This window comes from Salvelinus fontinalis, chromosome 18, assembly GCF_029448725.1.
Source record: "Salvelinus fontinalis isolate EN_2023a chromosome 18, ASM2944872v1, whole genome shotgun sequence".
In the NCBI taxonomy this organism is placed as follows: Eukaryota; Metazoa; Chordata; class Actinopteri; order Salmoniformes; family Salmonidae; genus Salvelinus; species Salvelinus fontinalis.
Genome location: NC_074682.1, coordinates 2258248 through 2281847, shown reverse-complemented (window position 1 = coordinate 2281847; position 23600 = coordinate 2258248). Strand labels below are relative to the sequence as shown.

Below are 23600 nucleotides of genomic sequence, written 5' to 3'. Positions count from 1 at the left end.
GGCTTTCATGAGGACAACCACAGGAAAGGAAGACCCAGCGTTACCTCTGCTGCAGAAGATACATTCATTAGAGTTCCCAGCCTCAGAAATTGCAGCCCAAATAAATGCTACAAAGATCAAGTAACAGACATCTCAACATCAACTGTTCAGAGGAGAATGTGTGAATCAGGCCTTCATGGTCAAATTGTTGTAAAGAAACCTCTACTAATGGACACCAATAAGAAGAAGAGACTTGCTTGGACCAAGAAACATGACCAACGGACATTAAACTGGTAGAAATTGTCTTTTGGTCTGATGAGTCCAAATGTGAGATTTTTGGTTCCAACAACCATGTCTTTGTGAGACGCAGAGTAGGTGAACGGATGATCGCCGCATGTGTGGTGCTTACGCAGCATGGCTACCACAGCATTCTGCAGCGATATGCCATCCCATCTGGTTTGCGCTTAGTGGCACTATCATTTGTCTTTCCACAGGACAATGACCCAACTCACCTCCAGGCAGTATAAGAGCTATTTGACCAGGAAGGAGAGCTGCATCAAATGACTGGCCTCCACAATCACCCGACCTCAACGCAATTGAGATGGTTTTGGATGAGTTGGACCGCAGAGTGAAGGAAAAGCAGCGAACAAATGCTCAGCACATGTGGGAACTCTTTCAAGACTTATGGAAAAGCATTCCAGGTGAAGCTTGTTGAGAGAATGCCATGAGTGTGCAAAAGCTGTCATCAAGGCAGCTTGATGGTGGCTACTTTGAAGAAAAACATAGATGTTTAAGACTTTTTTGGTTAGTACATGATTCCATGTGTGTTAGTTCATAGTTGATGTCTTCACTATTATTCTACAATGTAGAAAATAGTAAAAATAAAGAAAAACCCTTGAATGAGCAGGTGTCCAAACTTTTAACTGGTACTGCGCACACAAACATGCATTTTTGTTAACCAACGTGGCAGAACTGGAGTAATAATGAACGGCAACAAATAGGGTTTAACCAGCGTCAATACTGAACCCCTGATTAGTGGGGTCAAAATAGTGATTTCCTGTTTTGTAAATGGTGTTTCCACACTAGGAGCTCGAACCAACACTGGAATTGTGAAAATTATAAACATTGCTTCTTTTTTTTGTTCTTTGCCTGGAATTTCATCCTTTTCAGGTGAGACAGTTTTTGGCCCAGAGCATGACATCACAATCTGATTATTCTGACCAATAACCAATCATTTTACTTGCATATGTATTCTCTCTTTTTTTAACCTTTTACTAGGCAAGTCAGTTAAGAACAAATTCTTATTTTCAATGACGGCCTAAGAACAGTGGGTTAACTGCCTTGTTCAGGGGCAGAACGACAGATTTTTACCTTGTCAGCTCGGGGATTCAATCTTGCAACCTTTCGGTTACTAGTCCAACACTAACCACTAGACTACCTGTCGCCCCCACTTTAAGATAATTTTTTTTTTTACAGAACATTGTACAAATGGAAGCAACATGCAGAATTGTGAGTACAATTTACATATAAAATACAGAAAATGGCAATTCTAACTAAAATACAATAAACAAAAATAGGCAGAAAATATGTATTTGTCAACAAACCATGGGCTGTGACGGCTAATACTTTGATATGCTAGAGTCTAGACAATCCTATCTGCCAATCAGGGCTGTGTGTGGAAATATATTTCAAATTTGTATCAACACGCCCACAAGATCAGACTGAGCGTTTCAATGGCAAAAAGAGGCTCGGGGGAAATAAGTGCAAAAAATACTGAGTTAGTTTCATGAAATAAACAGTGATTTATTAGACACAGTGATAAAAAATGTAACCAAGACTGCTTTAGAGAAGCAAGTGTCACTCAGTTCCTCACCGTGTTGTCGAGGGGATCGATGCTCTCCTCTCCCCCGATGGCCAGCGCGGACAGGAAGGTCACATTATCTCTATCCCCAGCCTCCTGGAGAACTGCCTCGCTTTTCCGCTTGCCCTTTTTCTTCTTCTCCGCTGGGACCGGCCCTTGGAAGACTTGCGCTCTGTAGAGACACAGCAGGGTTGGCACCACAGAAACACAAGTCCACCAGGGAGTGTTCGTAATCTGCACTCAACTGACCAGAGGGGTCACATGGCGGCATTATGCGTTTATCGCCTTGCCACCTCACATCTCGGCAGGTATACGAGCAGAAAATACAAAAGCTAGATACAGTGCATTTGGAAAGTATTCAGAACCCCTGACTTTTTCCACATTGTTACGTTATATATATATATATATATATATATAAAATGTATTATTGGTTTGTTCTCCCCCCTCCACACACAATACCCTATAATGACAAAGCAAAAACTGGTTGACATTTTTGCAAATGTATTAAAAATAAACTTAGCACATTTACATAAGTATTCTTACTCTAAGTATCCGGGCTGGGCCACTCAAGGACATTGAGACTTGACCCAAAGCCACTCCTGCGTGGTCTTGGCTGTGTGCTTAGGGTTGCCCTGTTGGAAGGTGAACCTTCGTCTGAGGTTCGGAGCGCTCTGGGGCAGGTTATCAATGATCTCTCTGTACTTTGCTTTGTTCATCTTTCCCCCGATCCTGACTGGTCTCCCAGTCCCTGAAGAACAACCCCACAGCATGATCCTGCCATCATCATGCTTCACCAAAGGGATGGTGCCAGGTTTCCTCCAGACGTGACACTTGAAATTCAGGCCAAAGCGTTCAAGCTTGGTTTCATCAGACCAGAGAATCTTATTTCTCATGGTCTGGGAGTCCTTTAGGTGCCTTTTGGAAAACACCAAATGGGCGGTCATGTGCCTTTTACTGAAGAGTGGCTTCCTTCTGGCCACTACCATAAAAGGCCTGCTTGGTGGAGTGCCGCAGAGATGGGAGACCCTTCCAGAAGCACAACCATCTCCACAGAGGAACTCTGAAGCTCTGTCAGAGTGACGATTGGGCAGCCAGCTCTAGGAAGAGTCTTGGTGGTTCCAAACTTCCACTTAAGAATGATGGAGGCCACTGTTTGGGGACCGTCAATACTACAGAAATGTTTTTGTATAATACCCCAGATCTGTGCCGCAACACATTCCGGTCTTGGAGGACTACGGACAATTCCTTCAATCTCTTGGCTTGGTTTTTGCTCTGACATGCACGGTCAACTGTGGGACCTTATATAGACAGGTGTGTGCCTTTATAAATCATGTCCAATCAATTGAATTTACCAGAGGTGAACTCCAATCAAGTTGTAGAAACCAAGGATGATCAATGGAAACAGGATGCACCTGAGCACAATTTTGAGTCTCATAGCAAAGGGTCTGAATACTTGTGTAAATAAGGTTTATTTAATACATTTGCAAAAATTGGGTGTTCTGTGTAGATTGAGGGAAAAATGTATTTAACCCATTTTAGAATAAGGCTGTAACGTAACAAAATGTGGATAAAGTCGAGGTCTGAATACTTTCCGAATGCACTGTAAGTGGGCAATGTTTTTTTTCTAACGTCCTTTTTTTGGGAAAGCAGGGGTTTAAAAAAGAGGTTTAAAAAGGTTCCCCACAGTTTCCACCTCAAATCCACCCATTCTACGATTAGAAAAATGCCTCCCACTCCGCTACGGACATGCCAAATAGCAAAATTCTGTGGTCTAGATATTAGCACCGAACGAATATCTCCCTAGATCCCATAACAAAGGCTCAATGACATGGTGCAACTTGGGAAATCTTACCTTGGGGGGAAAAAATCTAAACATCTCTAACTAAAGCCATACAAAGTTGATTTACTTGTTTAACAGATTTCATTTTTTTTAAAGTGAGGGGAGTGAGCAATTTATTTATTCATTTATTTTTGAACCCCAACCTTACAAGGTTTTGTACTGACTTAACCAAGACATTTTAGAATGACAGTCACAGGGACCACAGTTTGAGTCCTGGTCAGGGTCATTAGTGTCAGGAGTTGGATAGCACCTTTGAAAGCCTGTCCCAGCTGACTTTTAGGCACAGTTCATTAAATCAGAGGCATAGATCTGCCATTTTATATAATTGATTGTAGTCTACATATAGTAGTATATATATTCTATTTAGCTTGAATTCTACATTTAACCTTCTCAAGTGTGAGTTTCAAATATGTAACAGTGCACCCAGCAAGAGTTATTTTTTAATGTGTGCAATATGCTCACTGTTCCAAAACTGTATCATTACACAATAGGACAGTTAACCAGGAACGCTACTTGCTAATTATCTACACTGAGCAAAAACGCAACATGTAAAATGTTGATCCCATGTTTCATGAGTTGAAATAAAAGACCCCAAAAAATTTCCATCGGCACAAAAAGGTTCTCAAATGTTGTGCACAAATCAAATGTTAGTCACATACACGTACGTGTTTAGCAGATGTTATTGCGGGTGTAGCAAAATGCTTGTGCTTCTAGTTCCGAACGTGTCGGGCTATATCACCACCTGGTAGTAAAGGTTGAATAATCTATTGTTCAGCTATTAGCCTCCCTCCCCAACTTGCAACAAATTGATGTATTTTTGTAGAGACTAGAACTTTATTTTCAAACAAAAATAATTGTTCTGAAAGCAAAAACGAGGCTTCAAAAGTAAATACATTTAAATTGCAATCGAATATTTTGTAATAGAGCTCAAAACGTTATGCATTTTATTCCTCAAATATTGCGAAAAAAATGTATTTGAAAAAATTTATTAAATTTCGCTATCAACCACCCTCCATTTTGGCCATTTTTTGAGTGTCAGTTTGGCTACAAACAATACTGTTCAGCCTTTCTTTCGACAAAAAGCAAGTCATAGCAGACACCTACGAAGGACTGCGTGATGATAGCATCTCAGGTAAGCAGTACTGGGCGTTCTTCCATCCAACTTCTACATAGCTAGTAGTTAGCTCCTAGATTTGGCATGGGTCCTCAGATCAAAAAGTTCTACAGCTGCACCATCGAGAGCATCACCGCCTGGTATGGCAAATGTTCCTCATCTGGCCGTAAGGCGCTTTAGGAGCTAGTAGTTAGCTCCTACGATTCAGTGTCGGTTCATAACATTCTACTATATTACACATACATACCGTAGAATGATAAATAATGCAATTATTATTCAAGCAAACCAAAATAATTTAGCTACGAACGCCTGTGCTCGCCATTTTCAGTTGAATTCATCTAACCTTCTGTCCCATTTGTTTCATAGTCGATATATAAATCACCTTCCATGACAGTGTAACGGTTAGCTTTTCTTACAGAAGGAAGAAAGAATACAATATGTCTGCCAGAGAATGCTATTCTGATGTGTCAGATGAAGAGTTAGACCAGAAAGTCAGTGCCATTAAGGAAGCCCCATGTGGGCTTAGGAATGGTCAAAGGAAGTCTCCAAACAATGGGCCATCGTGTACAATGGCGAAGAGTTAGGGAGTCTTCGCAGCGTGTAGATGGTGCAGGTATCATTGTCAGAATGATCCAGCTTCGTTGCATTGCTCGGCAAAAATACTCTGTACCTGCTCCCCGTCAGCTCAGGGATTCGATCTTGCAACCTTTCGGTTACTAGCCCAACGCTCTAACCACTTGGCTACCTGCCGCCCCACCTCTAAGTCCCGCTGTGTAAGCTCGCAACTTTTAAAGGAGGAACCACTGTACATTTTTCTGGGCTAACAATGTAAGAAATACAAAAAACAAAATACTGCAAAGTTTCCTAAGAACTAGAAGCGAGGCAGCCCTGTGTCGGCGCCATCTACACATTCTTCACATCCCGGTTAGTGAGCATTTCTCCTTTGCCAAGATAATCCAATCACCTGACAGGTGCGGCATATCAAGAAGCTGATTAAACAGCATGATCATTACAGAGGTGCACCTTGTGCTGGGGGCCCTAAAAAGGCCACTCTTAAATGTGCAGTTGTCACAACACAATGCCACAGATGTCTCAAGTTGAAGGAGCGTGCAATTGGCATGCTGACTGTATGAATGTCCACCAGAGCTGTTGCCAGAAGACTGTATGTTCATAAGCAGCCACCAGTCATTTTAGAGAATTTGGCAGTACGTCCAACCGGCCTCAGAACCGGAGACCCCGTGTAACCACGCCAGCCCAGGACCTCCACACCTGGCTTCTTCACCTGCGGGATCATCTGAGACCAGCCACCGCTGCAGCTGATGAAACGGAGGAGTATTTGTCTGTAATAAAGCCCTTCTGTGGGGAAAGAAAATCATTCTGACTGGCTGGGCCTGGTTCCCCATGGCTGCGCCCCTGCCCAGTCATGTGAAATCCATGGATTAGGGCCTAATGAATTTTAATTGACTGATTTCCTTCTATGAAAATTGTTGAAATAGTTGCATGTTGCGTTTATATTTTTGTTTCATATAGTAATTGCTATTATCCAATTCATATTATGGTTTCTGTCAGCCGACAGTTAGCACTAGGACTAACGTAGCCTACAGTTTCCGATTTGGATGAGAATGGCATTATACTGCTGCTACTTCGTTGAAAGTCTTAACATCTGCATCCAAAAATAAACTGCGTACAACTGACTGGTGCGTCGATCATAACTAAACATTCTAATCAGACCGGTTTGAGCATACGCTGTAGGGACCACTGTAAAATCATCACACCTGTGTACTCGTACATGTCAAAGGGTTAACATCTCCCACTACAATAGATGGGTTAGCTGACAACGTCACGGAAACGATGTGCACTTGTCACTGGGGCAGAAGTACATGAGTTGTGATTCTGGATAGCCCGATAGTTACCAACAATGACAAGAAACTGCTATGTGAGGAATCGTAAATGACTCGTTTCAGCTAGTTTCATCTTGTTCTTGATACCATGTTTTGTTTTGTGTTTTGGCAGATTATGTCAATGCTAATATGGCTAAAATTCACTAGCTAGTTAACCAACAACTAACAATGGATTTGTGAGACAAGTGCTCATTGTATAAAATGTATATGTTTTTAATTAACATTGTTGACATGTAAACTATAAACAGTCTGTTTTGCCCCATAGTTGCGCACGCGTCTGTTTTTTTGGTAAAGTGGCACACTGGTCTAAGTCACTGCATCTCAGTGCAAGAGGCATCACTGCAGTACCTGGTTCGAATCCAGGCTGCATCACATCCGGCCGTGATTGGGAGTCCCATAGGGCGGCGCACAATTGGCCCAGCGTCGTCCGGGTTTGGCCGGGGTAGGCCGCCATTGTAAATAAGAATTTGTTCTTAACTGACTTGCCTAGTTAAATAAAAATATTTTTAGACAGATTCAGCAAGCACACACATTTTCTTCAGGAAATGTACTTTTCCTAGTTTAGTCATATGGCGTTGCAATGTCCCACATATTCAATACCCAAATCGACTTGAAATATATACAAAACAAGTTTTGCAGCTTCATAATCCAAAAAGGTACAGAAAAAAAATAAAAACTTAAATTTGAGATTTACAAATGATTTTTTTGAGTCACATCATTCTATTCATCATGATTGGACCAAATTCCAACTACTACAATGAATCGTCAACTTTGTCAAAAATAGTTTCATATGAATCATCGATTATGTATTTTTTATTCAAAATGTTGGGGAGAAATGTGAAGCGGGGATCCATTAAACAGTCAAATCAACTTTGTTAGGCCTAAGGAGAGGAGTTAAAGCAGAGTAACAGCACGGGTTCTGACTTCTTGTAATCCACCTAAATTAATTGAATGGTATTATTCCGCACTAGACAAACACAACCATGTCTCTAAATACAACCAAGATTTTACCCGCTAACCACCCAAGAGAACCTGGTTGCGACACACCATTGGAAAAACACAGTGAATGCACTAGTGATCAAAAGCCCCTCACCTGGGTTTGCGGCCCCTCTGTCTGGAAGGAGAGGGGGCGCTCTTGCATTCTGAAGGAGGATGGGGCAGGGCCTGCGCCTTGGGTTTTCTCCCTCTCTTCACCTCTTTTGGTGCCTTCACCTTCCTGGGCTCCTTGACATTGCGCAGCAGCAGCTCCTTCTCTTCTTTCTGCTCCTTCTTTTTATTTGGTTTCATGTCTCTCTCCAAGCCCTTGTGCTGCCAGGCACTGCCAGGCTCGCCCCGCTTGTCTTTTTTCTTTCGTTTCTTCTTCGCCCACCGCCCGCCCCCTCCATCATCCTCCTCGCTGTTGAGGGGTGACGAGGGGGCGCAGGGGCTGAGGCTGGCCGAGCTGGTGCCCGCCTCGCCCATCCTGGGTTGCTTGGAGTTGGCCATGCAGTGATTGGTCTGACCACCACCAAGGTCCCTGATCTGGTCCTTAGAGCCCAGGGTTCCCCTGGGAAATGGAGTTTGTGCATTTTGGGCAGTTGCATTAGAGGCTGCTGTAGCTGGAGTGTACTTTTGTGAGTGGGTGGTGGACATCTGGAAAAGAACAAGAATAGTGCAATGAAGATACAGAAAGATAAAGGGATAGGGAAAAAATGCAGGTCATGCCTCTATCTTGCAGTCATAATGAGAGTGAATGGTCGTCACAGGGCGTACTTCTGCAAATGTGAACAATGTTTGCCAGTGTTCAGAATCACATTACACAACAGTGAAGTCTCAGTAAAATTCTCCACATATTCAGAGACCTAGTTAGAGATATAGTGACAAATCTTTCTGTGTCAAATCAGAGGGTAAACCCAAAGCCTGCAAATCCTCCGATATTTAACGGCATGCTCAGAATTACATTAAGGGTCTCCATGTTCCTCGATCTCTTCCTCAAAATGCACATCTGGGCTGTCATAATGCAGCCAATTCTATGGAGAAACAAACTCCACAATAAAACATCCCCCATGACGCATTATGACTACTCTTTGAAATGCAAGCAACCGATACAGCAAAGTTATGCACAATACTAATAAGCCAACGCAGATTCATAGGACCCCAGAACCTTTGGACAATTGTACTCTCTCTACACCTGATGAGAGCAGTGCAATACGTCTAAACCTCTCCCAACAGTGACCACAAAATTATAGATTTAGGTGAGGATGCATCATTTGAACGGAAAGTTATCTGACATATTTTGTAATCAAGTGAGTGCTGTTTGGTAAAAAAAAAGACTCAGTTAGGTGGGGGATGAAAGTCTGTATGAAACCAATTTTATTAGCATGGCATTGCAAACTGGGCATGAATTAAGAAATATGAATGAAAAGGCCCCGTACAGCTTTTCTGAAATCCATAACTAATTTCTGGGTAACGATAAATTAAAATTTAAAAAAAGATCCAAATGGTAAAAAATAAAAATAAAAATTTCTCAAGCAAGCATTTTTCCAGGACTGTCTGGGAGTGGCCTAAGATGCAGAGCGGTTGTGGGGACCAGCCCAATAGTTACAATAGAATAATAACACCCAATCCACACTGTGGAGCATGTCGCATCAAATCAGTGCAAAATAAGAGATCTCTTAAGCTGAAAACAAGTTGGCAGAGACATTTGAAAGTGTCTTATTGGTCTATTACATTATTCTTTCATGTGATCACTTGAGGAACAAGACTCCAACAATGCAAAACCTGCTGAAAAAAGGTAATGTAGCTGTTCCAATAGACTTGCTAGCTGTTCCCATAGACTTCCAGTCATTTTGCTAACGGCAGTAAGCATTTGCACTTCAAACCGCATGTAGACATAAAAATGGTATCCATGAGTTAAGTAGAAAAAGGGCTGGTGGTTCTACTAAGCTAACATACGTTGTCACACCAAGGATCATTTAGCTTTTTGATTTAGAATTGTAGGACCCCTTTTAGGTAAAAAATATATATTTGATGAAACATTGAATTTGTCCTTACTGCTATTAGCCCATAGAAATGCATTGAATAAACTGATTCATACATGGAAAGAGTTTTAAAAAATGATGTACCATAAGGAAATCTCAGTCCTATATCTGAGCGATATGAAAGTTCAGGACACATCTTTTTTACCCATATTATTATTTTTTTTTTTTTTAACTAACTCCATATATACACTTCCATTCATTTAAAAAAAAAAATGTTTTACTTGTCCTGGGCTACCTTCAGACCAGTCTTGTGGGCATCCTAGAGGCGTCATTAGACGCCGACTCTAAGGGGTTATTAAAGTTCTTTACTCACCATAATTATCACTTGTCTGACCGCATGCATAATGACGAGTTTCTCACACAACTGGCCTGTGTGGGTGATGATTTTGCCTGAATGATCTGAATCTAGAATTACAGGGACTCTACGCAACTATATTCAATGTGCGGGACAAAATTGATTAAGAAGTTGGAGCTCTTCTCAGTCTGCATTAACAAGGACAAAAGACAGGTCTTTCCATCATTGTATGATTTTTTTGTTTGCCATAGAACTCAAGCTTATGGACAATGTCAAATGTGATATAGCGAGGCACCTGAGTTGGGTGGTGAAATACGCAGTTACATTCCAAAACGGATGACACAAACAACTGGATTCGTTATCCCTTTCATGCCCTGCCTCCAATCCACTTACCGATATCTGAACAAGAGAGCCTCATCGAAATTGCAACAAGCGGTTCTGTGAAAATTGTATTTAAATCAGAAGCCACTGCAAGATTTCTAGATTGGGCTGCGCTCAGAGTTTCTTGCCTTGGCAAATCGCGCTGTTAAGACACGGATGCCCTTTCACATAGGTACGTGGTTGCAGAGTGGATTCTCGGCCCTCACTAGCATGAAAACTCAATACAGGCACAGACTGTGTGTGGGAAATTATTTAAGTCCGAGACTCTCTCCAATACAACATTGCAGAGTTATGTGCATCCTTTCAAGTACACCCTTCACTGTGGTGAGTTATTCACAATTTTCAATGAACAAATAAAGTTTTAAATGTAAGATGGCTAAATAAAGAGTAACATTTGTGATTATTATTATTATTTGCGCCCTGGCCCTATTTGTGCCCTGTTGTGACAAACTCACACTCAATTCTTATGTTTAAGAAATGTATCATATAGTGTGTGTGGCAGGCTTACAATGGCACAAAAAAAACATTTCAGAGGGCGCTGACCCTGGTGCTAGAGGTGGTATGCAGCTGGAGGTTAAATGTTTAAAGGGGTATGGGACTTAAAAAGGTTTGGGAACCACTGTACGATAGGCTTGATATTGAGGGAATGCTGGCTAAACTCAATTGGCAACTATACTGTAATGAGTTGTGTAGGCTAATCATTCGGTTGTCTGGATTATCAAATTGACCGGCATGAATTAAATGTGTAGTAGTAGGACTTGTGCTCGTAGATACTTATAGTGCGTGACAAGGACCAGGTTTGTTGAAAACTGCCAAGGTATGTATTGTGGTAAAGGTTTGGGGTACCCGATGTCCCCAGATTTATATTTTAATTCTGATGGGTGGGCCATTATTTGAGCCATGACATTTTTACACAAGTATAAAACAAGAGCTAAATCAAGCCATTAGTGAAGCTCAGCATCCATCACCAGGATGTCTGAGTCTAAACCAATCTGTTCCTCGATGCTTTTGTGTTCATATTGTGCTACAAAATGATAAGCACATCATGTAACCATAATCAAGACTCATGCTAAGATGTACACTTACAGCTACATAGTAACATAGACAAAAGTAGTCCCAGAAAGCATTGAAAAAATAACAACAAAAAACACCTACTGTTCGAGAAAAGTCCTTGATTTAATATAGCAACAGTAATTGTATCCACGAGAATTAGCAGCGTACCACATCCCAGTAGAGAATTTTGTGTAAAAGTAGATATGGCACACTTCATGTGATAAGGGCTATATTGGTGCAGTCCCATTTTGAGCAACATGTTATTTATAAACCAAGGCTGAGGACATGTGGAGGGGTATATGGGACAACTCATGCACAGGAAGATAATAATGTCAATGAATCAGACTCCCAGCTCCGGGAATCAGGGCCGTCGCCATGGAAACAGGCTCTGTATCAAGCAGCAACGTAAACACGCCGTCTCTATGGTAACCCTTTCGTTGCCAGCTGACGGGACTGTTTGACATTTCATCCATTTTGCACTTGATCAGACAGATGCTACCTATAGCCTGCCCCCCTGCTTTGGTCAACAGCTGCTTTCCCTAGTCTTCAGGCTGGGATGAACAATCAAAGGGGAGAAGGTCAAACACAAAATATGACAGTCAGTCTCTCACAAATAGAGCTCTTAATGAGGTTTGTGACATTGAAAACAAGTTCAGCATTCATCTTGCCTATAGAAAGAATGATTCTTTTTTTTTTTACATGAATAGAACATAAAAACAGACCATGGTATGTATGATGTAAACGACACCTCTCCAAATGAACCGACCTAACACACTCATACAACGTTCACCAGCTTGCAAACAATGGACAGGACAAGGCTGCAAACAGACAAACTGGTAGCGCAAAGATTGAATAAGACAGAAAAGCCACGGACATGTCTTACTCCAAAATCACAGGAACATTCCTTCTCACCTCACGATCCCTGTCAAATCCTAGGGTAGTAGTCCACAGTGTAACCCTCATCCAGGTTCCCATCTCCAGAACCACAGAGCTGCTGGGACATTGTCCTGAGGCTTCATGGCTCTACATTTCCCATGCACCTTCATTTGCGACTGCACGCACAGCGCCCAGTGACGTGCTGCAATGTACACGCTTGCCAGCCAACTCGGTCAACCACAAACAAGCTGCCTGCAATCAAATTCCCTATGAATCAATACAGCCTTCCGAGCTGCTGAACACCACAGATGCAGTCAAGTCAATGCTTCCCTCTGCCTTCTCCCTAAAAACACTGACACCTATGCAGCAGAAATGGTAAGGCTGCTGCCACAGGACGCTTCAGGACTGGGCATCATTCAAATGTAACCTCTCAGGAGAAGCACAGGGCTGCAGGGTGGTTTGGGTAGGGAAATCCAGAGAGGAGTGCCAGAAGGAATGCAAGCTCATGGGAGAGACACATTTTTCTTCCCATGTGAAAAGGGATGGCATAAAGTGGTGGTCATGGGTTGAGGCAGTTTGAGCAAGAAATAAATGAGAAACAAAAGAGACTAAGTGAGATGGACAAGTGAAACAGTTGAAACTGCAGTTGTTCCATGTACACAAAGCTCGAGTGTTGCCTGTATGGTTCATACACAGGCTAACAATACCAATGTATCTGATACATTTCAGAGGGAGGTAATTTGCATTTGGCCCCCTGAGGCAAAGGTTACGTATCTTTAAAAAGGGATACAACTTGACATGATTTCTGCACTTAAACTTGGCTGTAGTCGCTTACCGACAGTTTTTGGATATGTTTCGCTTCAGGTAGTGATGCACCAATTACATTTTTGGCCGATAACGATCTTTTCCTTGCAAAAAATAAAAACGATACCGATATTTAAAATTTTAGCGGCCTTTTAAGCATTTTAGTACAGTTAAATAGTTACACAGGGGTCTAAGGAACTGCATCTCAGTGCAAGAGGCGTAACTACAGCCCATGGTTCAAATCCAGGCTGTATCACGTCAGTCCCATAGGGCGGCCCACAATTGGCCCAGCGTCATGCGGGTAGGCGGTTAATGTGAATAAGAATTTGTTCTTAACTTACTTGCTAAATAAAGGTTACACACACACACCAACAAAATAACTTTTTGGTGTGTATCTACGCATGTCCCCATTAACAGTCAAAACCTATTTCTTTCACTTACTTCCTGTAATGTTTCGTTGTTCATTTGTTCAGTCGCGTCATTCTCAACTAGGATTTCTATGGAACGCCGTTTGGGTCTTTGCATGTCAAAAGAGATAAACGTCAAATAACACTATTTGACGTGTCAAATAAGCCTGTTGACCAATCAGGACCTGAATATGAATGCACGTCACAATTTTACACGTTCATTAATTTACGTAGTTATTACACATTGATTAGACTGTCACTCGTATGTCATATGTCACAATGATTCATCAACACATATGCTATGATGCTGGTAAAGTTGTCTCGTGCACCTACAGTGCTGGTAAAAAAAAAAAAAAAAGCTAGCTAGCTCATAGGTGCAAACAATGTTCTTCCTCAAAAACATAGCAAAACGACCATCAAAACGACCATTAGCTAACTAAGTATACAGCTAGGTGTCATCTAAAATAACCCTAAATTATAAGACCGTTCTTATTTGACTAATGGTGGTAGGACCCATCTATGTGAAGCTAGCCACAAGGATTAGCCAAATTAGTAGACTTCGCAGTTACCCTTCAAAATAAAAAGTATGTCATTGACAGTGACGGAAATGAATACAAATACTAGAATTATGCCATAATCTAATAGATCATGCTAAACGAGGTTGGAACGTTATATATATACATATATATATGTTTACGGACATATTCAATCAATCCCTATCCCAGTCTGCTGTTCCCACATGCTTCAAGAGGGCCACCATTGTTCCTGTTCCCAAGAGGTTAAGGTAACTGAGCTAAATGACTACCGCCCCGTAGCACTCACTTCTGTCATCATGAGGTTTGAGAGACTAGTCAAAGACCATATCACCTCCACCCTACCTGACACCCTAGACCCACTCCAATTTGCTTACCGCCCCAATAGGTCCACAGACGACGCAATCACACTGCTCTAACCCATCTGGACAAGAGGAATACCTATGCAAGAATGCTGTTCATTGACTACAGTTCAGCATTTAACATCATAGTGCCCTCCAAACTCGTCATTAAGCTCGAGACCATAGGTCCCGACCCCGCCCTGTGCAACTGGGTCCTGGACTTCCTGATGCCCCCAGGTGGTGACACTGGGGCCCCACAAGGGTGCGTTCTCAGCCCTCTCCTGTAGTCCCTGTTCACCCATGACTGCGTGGCCATGGACGCCTCCAACTCAAGCAAGTTTGCAGACGACACTACAGTGGTATGCTTGATTACCAACAACGACGAGACGGCTTACAGGGAGGAGGTGAGGGCCCTAGAAGTGTGGTGTCAGGAAAATAACCTCACACTCAACGTCAACGAAACAAAGGAGATGATCGTGGACTTCAGGAAACAGCAGAGGGAGCAGCCGCCTATCCACATCAACGGGACAGTAGTGGCGAGGGTGGAAAGTTAAGTTCCTCGGCGTACACATCATGGACAAACTGAAATGGTACACCCACACAGACAGCGTGGTGAAGACGGCGCAGCAGCGCCTCTTCAACCTCAGGAGGCTGAAGAAATTTAGCTTGTCACCAAAAACACTCAATTTTTACAGATGCACAATCGAAAGCATCCTGTCGAGCTGTATCACCACCTGGTACGGCAACTACTCCGCACACAACCGTAAGGCTCTCCAGAGGGTAGTGAGGTCTGCACAACGCATCACCGGGGGCAAACTACCTGCCCTCCAGGACACCTACACCACCCGATATCACAGGAAGGCCAAAAAGATCATCAAGGACAACAACCACCCAAGCCACTGCCTGTTCACCCCGCTATCATCCAGAAGGCGAGGTCAGTACAGGTGCATCAAAGCGGGGACCGAGAGACTGAAAAACAGCTTCTATCTCAAGGTCATCAGACTGTTAAACAGCCACCACTAACATTGAGTGGCTGCTGCCAACATACTGACTCAAATCTAGCCACTTTAATAATGGAAAAATTGATGTAATAAATGTATCACTAGCCACATTAAACAATGCCACTTCATATAATGTTTACATACCCTACATTACTCATCTCATATGTATATAGCGTACTCTATACCATCTACTGCATCTTGCCTATGCCGTTCGGCCATCACTCATTTATATATTTTTATGTACATATTCTTATTCATTCCTTTACACTTGTGTGTATACGGTAGTTGTTGTGAAATTGTTAAGTTAGATAACTTGTTAGATATTACTGCATGGTCGGAACTAGAAGCACAAGCATTTCGCTACACTCGCATTAACAACTGCTAATCATGTGTATGTGACAAATACCATTTGATATATATTTAAATCAACAAAAGACAAATTGTTAATTTCACAAAAATCTGTTGAAATCACACTGGATGTATTATACTTTAGAATTGAAGGCATACTTATTTCACTGTACAGCCTTACCTATGGCTTGTGGATCAATGACGTGGGGCATCAGTCTACTCAGTGACACCCAGAGAACATTAGCATCGTAGCTCTTATTGGAGGACTCAAACAACCGAGCCACTTTTATTGTCAACCTGTGTGTATTGAACACTATTCCATAGGAAAAACAATAATCTGTGGATGTTTTGGAGTCTGATAACTCTGAGGAGGACGTTGGGGAAAAAAATATTGGTATTGAGTATACTGTCAACCCATTTCATTGATCCCCAATCCTCAGGTAAAGCTGTGCAGTGCAATATGAATGTCAATACACTGACTGGGGAGATGATTTCACACAGTCACAGTCCCGCGATAAGAGCTACAACGCTAATATTAGCGTAAACTCTTCACAGTTGTGTTCTGTGGGTGTCACCGAGTAGACTGATACCCCATTTCAATGCTTCACATTCCAACCTTGTTTAACATCTAGTCTAAATATGGCATGATTCCACCAATTGTAACCTTCTGCATCACTTTCAAAGAGGTACTTTTATTTTGAAGGAAAACCGCAAATTCCACTATTGTGCCTAATACTTATTGTGGCTAGCTACACAACACATAACCCGGTCAGGTCGAGCCTCACTAGCCAGATGAAGCTAGCTGGCTGCTTATAACGTTAGCTTTGGGCAACAGGATTAAGTAGCTGGCTAGCTATTTACACTGCTCAATAAAATAAAGGGAACACTTAAACAACACAATGTTACTCCAAGTCAATCACACTTCTGTGAAATCAAACTGTCCACTTAGGAAGCAACACTGATTGACAATAAATTTCACATGCTGTTGTGCAAATGGAATAGACAAAAGATGGAAATTATAGGCAATTAGCAAGACACCCCCAATAAAGGAGTGATTCTGCAGGTGGTGACCACAGACCACTTCTCAGTTCCTATTCCTATGCTAAGAAGTTAATAGCTTATTTAATGTGTCAAATAGTGTTATTTGACGTGTATCTTTGACACGCAAAGACCCAAACGGCATTCCATAGTATGTCGTGAAGCTATTACTGTACAACATCTGAATGGCGCACTTGGTTACGTTAGTGTGTACCGGTGCACGACCAGTCACAAAAGCCAACATCACCCACGACAGAGAACGGTTGATTGTCAAGGGCAATGAATTCCATTATCTTGGCATTAATGGATTTTACGTTTGCGTTGTCTCGCTGAAATGTTCTTACGCTTTCAAATGACTGCTCAATCCACACAGCAGACATTGTGGGCTAGGTTAGGAATGCTGTGTTGCACTTGTAACGCAAAATTTTACGTGGCGTCATTACGTTATTAGGTATGCACTTCAGCTATGACATCGGTTTTTCACATCTGTGTTAAACTAGATACCGATGTTGGCAATTTTAGCTAATATCGTCTGATTCCGATATATCGTGCATCCCTAGCTTTTGGTATTTATAATGTTGTCATAGACATATTTTCAGTATGAATGAGGCCCTAAAACACACCTTGGAGGGTTTGGGGTATCTCTAAGGATGAGTCCCAATTCTCCACACTTCACTAGAAGTGTGTACTTGCAGACTTCTGCCCAATCCCAAATTGAGCACTAAGCCCTATGCAAGGGTTACCCAAACTGGTCCTCGGGACCACAAGGGGTGCACATTTTTGTTTTCGCCCTAACACTACACGGCTGATTCAAATTTTCAAAGCTAGACAATTAGTTGATTATTTGAATCAGCTGTGCAGTGCTAGGGCAAAAACCAAAACATGCACCCCTTTCGGTCCCGAGGACAGAGTTTGGGAAACCCTGCCCTATGCACTTGTGGAGATCTGAGAGGATTTGACAGGTATAAGCAATATGGAGAAACCTCCACCTAGCCTCAGTGGGCAGGGTGGCACTATTACCATTACCACTATTGCTTACACCTGTCAAATCCTCTCAGATCTCCACAAGCGCATATGGCGTACGGTTTACAAGTCCATTTGGGATTGGGTCTTTCTTGCAAGGATTTTACAATAGTGGAAATACACTCCAGCCATGATTAAAAAGAACCCTAACCCATAACAGGGAACGTGCAAGTGCACACTTTTGGAAAAGGGTGGGGAAATCGGGATGTAGCATAATATTACAAAAAGTATACTACACATACAATGGGTACTAAAATTGACACCCTTGAAAAAGATGAGCAAAAATGTATAAGTAAAATACTGAGCTATATACTGCATGCTCAAATTTTGGGAAATTATATTTTATGCTACACTGAACAAAAATATTTTAAAAAAGGAAACATGCAACAAATTCAAAGACTTTACACAGTCAGAAACCTTAAAAAAAATAAAAATACATTCAGAAAACCAGTCAGTATCTGGAAACCACCATCTGCCTCATACAGTGTGACATCGCCTTCAATATTTCCTTGATCAGGCTGTTGATTGGGGCCTGTGGAATGTTGTCCCACTCTTCAATGGCTGTGCGAAGTTGCTGGATATTGGCGGGAACTGGAACACGCTGTCGTGCACGTCAATCTAGATCATCCCAAACATGCTCAATGGGTGACACGTCTGGTGAGTATGCAGGCCGTGGAATTGAGTACAGATCCTTGTGCCGTGCATTATCATGCTGAAACATGAAGTGATGGCGGTGGATGAATGCCACGACAATGGGCCTCAGGATCTCATCACGGTATATCTGTGCATTCAAATTGCCATTGATTAAATGCATTTATGTTAGTTGTCCATAGCTTATGCTTGCCCATACCATAACCCCACAGTTCAGTCTTCACAACGTTAACAGCAGCAAACCACTCGCCCACACACACTGTCTGCAATCTTCCCAGTACAGTTGAAACCGCGATTCATCCATGAAGAGCACACTTCTCCAGTGTGCCCGGTGGCCATCGAAGGTGAGCATTTGCCCATTGAAGTCGGTTATGACGACGAGCACGCAGATGAGCTTCCCTGAGATGGTTTCTGACAGTTTGTGCAGAAGTTCTTCGGTTGTGCAAACACAGTTTCAGCTGTCCGGGTGGCTGGTATCAGATGATCCCGCAGGGGAAGAAGCCAGAGATGGAGGTCCTGGGCTGGCGTGGTTACACGTGGTCTGTGGTTGCGAGGCCAGTTGACGTAAACTGACATTAACATTCAATTTTCAGGCAATTTCTCTACCAACAGCTCTGGTGGACATTCCTGATGTTGGCACGCCAATTGCACACTTCTTCAAAACTTGACATTTGTGACAAAACTGCACATTTTAGAGAGGCCTTTATTGTCCCCAACACAAGGTGCACCCATGTAATGATCATCCAGTTTAAATCAGCTTCTTGATAATCCAGCCATATTTTGGCAAAGGAAAAATGCTCACTAACAGCGCTGTAAACTATGTGCACAAAATGAGAATTAAGCTTTTGTGTATGTTTTTAATCTACACCAAAACAACCACTGGTGTGTGTGATTAGCCAAAGAGCTCTAAAGCCTTCTTTAACCTGATTGCACTCCACTGTTTGTTTTTTTGTCATTTGAGTCTAAAAAAAACATTGAATAACTTTCAATTTAAGCATAAACTAAAGCTATTCAAAGTTGGTTTAGAAAGACTCAAATGACAACAACAAAAAATGGATTGCAATCAGGTTTGTAACAGAATGCAACATTTTCGGGTAGGAGTAAGAGTTTTGAGTTACCATTCAAGAAACTGTGTATATCATTAATTATAATGACCATTGAACAGGAAATCCTGCAAACAGTGGCTTTTAAACAAATGACTTTAGTCATGACAGAATGAGCCTTCAAAATTAAGCCTATCGGTGGTTTAGAATGAAATACTGCCATTAACAAGAATCTCACGAAGCAGCACTCCAAGAGGACTACAAGACTAACGAACAGAGTCATGTGAATGGCCTGCGTTCAACATCCAGTCAACAAAAGATGAGCAGAGAGACTGTGCTCTTATTGTATGGGTAACGTGTGATGAGTCAGAATCATAGGTCTGACTCATCATTCAATTCCATTTGCGATGGAACTTAGGATCATACATTTTAAGCCACACACTTAGGCAACTCAAGGCTGAGTGACAGTGTTACTCTTGATTTACTTATCTACTTTTACATTTCAAGGTTGCTGAAGACATATTTGTTAACAATGTATTCTGTTCTAATATGTATGTATGTATGTATGTATGTATGTATGTATGTATGTATGTATGTATGCAAGTTTGGGGTCACTTAGAAATTCCCTTGTTTTTTGTCCATTAAAATAACAAATTGGTCAGAAATATAGTGTAAACATTGTTAATGTTGTAAATGACTATTGTATCTGGAAACGGCTGATTTATGGAATATCTACATAGGCATACAGAGGCCCACTATCAGCAAACATCACACCTGTGTTAGCTAATCCAAGTTGATCATTTTAAAAGGCTAATTGATCATTTGAAAACCCTTTTGCAATTAGGTTAGCACCGCTGGAAACTGTTTGAAGAAGCACTGTTCACGTTGAGACTGGTGTTTTGCAGGTACTATTTAATGAAACTGCCAGTTGATGACTTGTGAGGCGTCTTGTTTCTCAAACTAGACACTAATGTACTTGTTCTCTTGCGCACCGGGGCCTCCCACTCCTCGTTCTATTCTGGTTAGAGCCAGTTTGCGCTGTTCTGTGAAGGGAGTAGTACACAGCGTTGTACGAGAACTGTAATCGAACCCACAAATGCTGATGCTCCAGATACTAGTCTAAAGAAGGCCAGTTTTATTGCTTCTTTAAATCAGCATTAATCAACAGTTTTCAGCTGTGCTAACATAATTGCAAAAGGGTTTTCTAATGATCAATTAGCCTTTTAAAATGACCAACTTTCATTAGCTAACACAACGTGCCATTGGAACGCAAGTGATAATTTGCTTGTGTTGCTGATAAATGGGCCTCTGTACGCCTATGTAGATATTCCGTTTAAAAAAAAGCTGTTTCCAGCTACAAGTCATTTACAACATTAACAATATCTACACTGTATTTCTGATCAATTTGATGCAATTTTAAATGAACCAAAAAAAAGTGCTTTCTTTCAAAAACAAGGACATTTCTAAGTGACCCCAAACTTGAGCGGTAGTGCATGTACGTAAACAAGCATGCAAGTCAAAAAGATACAAACCTGTTTGTCCTTCTTTTGTATTTTCATATTTCTCTTCACCTTCACTGCATCTATAACAAAAATATATATCTTTATTGAAGTAAGAAAATGTATTTTAATACACTAACCTCAGTAGGACCTGGTCAAATTATTTGCAGGGGGGAAAGAGTTACTAGTTAAAAAAATAACTAAATAAACAGGAGATAATTTGTTAGTCACCTTTCTACATTGATAGAATTGGTACAATAAACCAAGGCTCTTTTAATGACACATTCCATCTAGGCCTACATGATTAGGCACCATGAGCAATTCCAATATAGCTACGGCACTTATGACTGTCAGGTGACAACTAGTCTCAGCTATTTGTGAAATAAAACATAATGTGCAACTTAAAAAGTTAGACATTTGCAAGTTACCTTGAAAGTGATGAGCCAAACTAGCCTACTCCTTCCTGTGTCTACTGGGTACAGACTAAACTCAGCCCCAAATGCACCATTTTTTAGCCAACAAAATCAGACACGAAGGTGTTCTTTCATAGCAAACTTAATTTGGGACACATTGTTTATTTACAAACGAACCTCGAGTGGTTTTGGAATTTGTATAATGTGTGACATGTAATTGTTTATGCTCTATTCACTTTTAGTATTATGTTTATATGCTTTTATTTTTGCGGACCCCAGGAAGAATAGCTGTGACTTATGCAACAGCTAATGTGGATCCAAATAAAACTGCAGGTGGCTAGGGGAGCTGCCTATTTTACCTGTGCGACCAGGGTCTTTGTTTACTGTTAGACCTGGTGTAGTTGTGCGGCATATTGGCTCCACCAAAATTCCATAGGAATAATCGACCTACCTGCGGAAACGTGTCTTAGTTTCATGGCAAAGACTTGAACTGGCTATCATGAAGTAGCTAGTAGACTGTAGAACTTAACTGCTACAAGTTGCCTGGCAAATTGAAGTTCTTAGCTAACTTATATGATTAAGAACGCGTTATCAACTCAGCTACCAAAAACAACACTAATCGTTACGTCGGCGGCACCGTGTCCTATTTATATTAGCAAGGTATCGAGCTAGCCAGCCTGCTAACTAATGTCACTGCAATGATGTTATATATTCCAGTCCTTACACGTGTGAACACCCCCTTAAAATCCTCGCAGAGACATCGCCGCTACCCCTCAATATGACTTCACCTACCTGGGCAACACTCGCCGGTCAGAGCATCAGTTGCCGAACACTGCGCTTTCTCCCTGCATTTATTTCCAAGGACACAAAAACGCCATGACAGTTTAGAAAAATGCATTAAAAAAAATTAAACGGGGTGTGAGATGGGGAGGGGGCCTCCGTGCAATTTCTTAATCCTCATAAAGCACAAGAGCAGATGAGTTCATTCATGAGGGATGCACAAGTTTGAGACTCACCAACCACCGCACCACAACACAGGACCCTGCAATACAACACAGAATAAAAACAGTAAAAATACCTACTTACCTAAAATGGCTACTGCAGCAGACAAAATACAAACAGCTATTATTTGGTGAAGTTTAGCGCTGGTCTCCTGCTACAACATCCAAAAAAATTGGACCCGTAACATTCTATTTTTCATTGGCTGCACCATAGTGCAGCTGGGTCGATGGATATTTCCATTGGTCCTCCAGCTGTCAAACAAGGAGTGCCCATCTAAGTTTGTCTGAGAGCTACATATTGCAAACACCATTCGGCACATTTAGTTATCGTTGATGTGAACCTTATTGTGATTGGTTGTATTCTACTACTTTGCTTACCATAAAACCGCACGAAAACCTAATTTTCCGGTCATGAGAGTCCCTCGGTTTTGCTCTTTGGCCGTGTTATTTAACACGCATTTGTTTTATTCTTGGTGTCAATTCTGTACAGATCTAACGGTTATATATTTCTTCTTCTTCCTTGTGTAACAGTATAGCTTCCGTCTCTCTCCTCTTTTCCCCTACCTGGGCTCGAACCAGGGACCCTCTGCACACATGGACACCGTTACACATCGCTCCACAAAACCCGCGGCTCTTGCAGAGGAAGGGGATCAACTATTTCAAGGTCTCAGCGCGAGTGACGTCACCGATTGAGACACTATTACCGCACACCCTGCTAACTAGCTAGCCATTTCACACCGGTTACACTTGCATCTTCCAATCATGATGGCTTTTATATGGAAGCCCATTCCTGCCACACAATAAATAAATATAAACAGTACTATCTAAAAATGTTGAGATATTTTAAGATAGTATCTTGACATTTTTTAGATAGTGTCTCAAATTGTATACATACTATCTTGAAATTCTGACTAACATATCTCAACATTATTTAGATAGAATCTCACATTTTTGACATACTATCAACAAAAAATTGTGTGATACATTAGTCAGAATTTCAACATATCTTGACATTTTGACTAAAGTATTTCTAAATGTTTAGATAGTATATCAAATTATTTACATACTATTGCTACATTTAGAGATACAGTGGTTCCTCAATTCAAAATGTTAAGGTTATGCCAAGGCACTGGTAGAGCAGTGGTGATTTTAAAATGTAAAACTCCAACACAAAACAA

General features: G+C 41.5%; 1 protein-coding gene across 1 annotated transcript in view; it reads right to left on the bottom strand.

The window, feature by feature from the left end:
• The window catches only part of LOC129814813 (chromodomain-helicase-DNA-binding protein 6-like), a 95066-nt gene extending 71942 nt beyond the window's left edge, over nt 1–23124 (bottom strand). The window contains 5 exon segments of the mRNA XM_055867853.1: nt 1853–2012; nt 7789–8327; nt 21042–21091; nt 22438–22463; nt 22801–23124. Coding sequence (XP_055723828.1) covers nt 1853–2012; nt 7789–8327; nt 21042–21091; nt 22438–22463; nt 22801–22835 — 810 coding nt within the window. The 5' untranslated portion in view covers nt 22836–23124.
• Between the last annotated feature and the right edge of the window lie 476 nt (nt 23125–23600).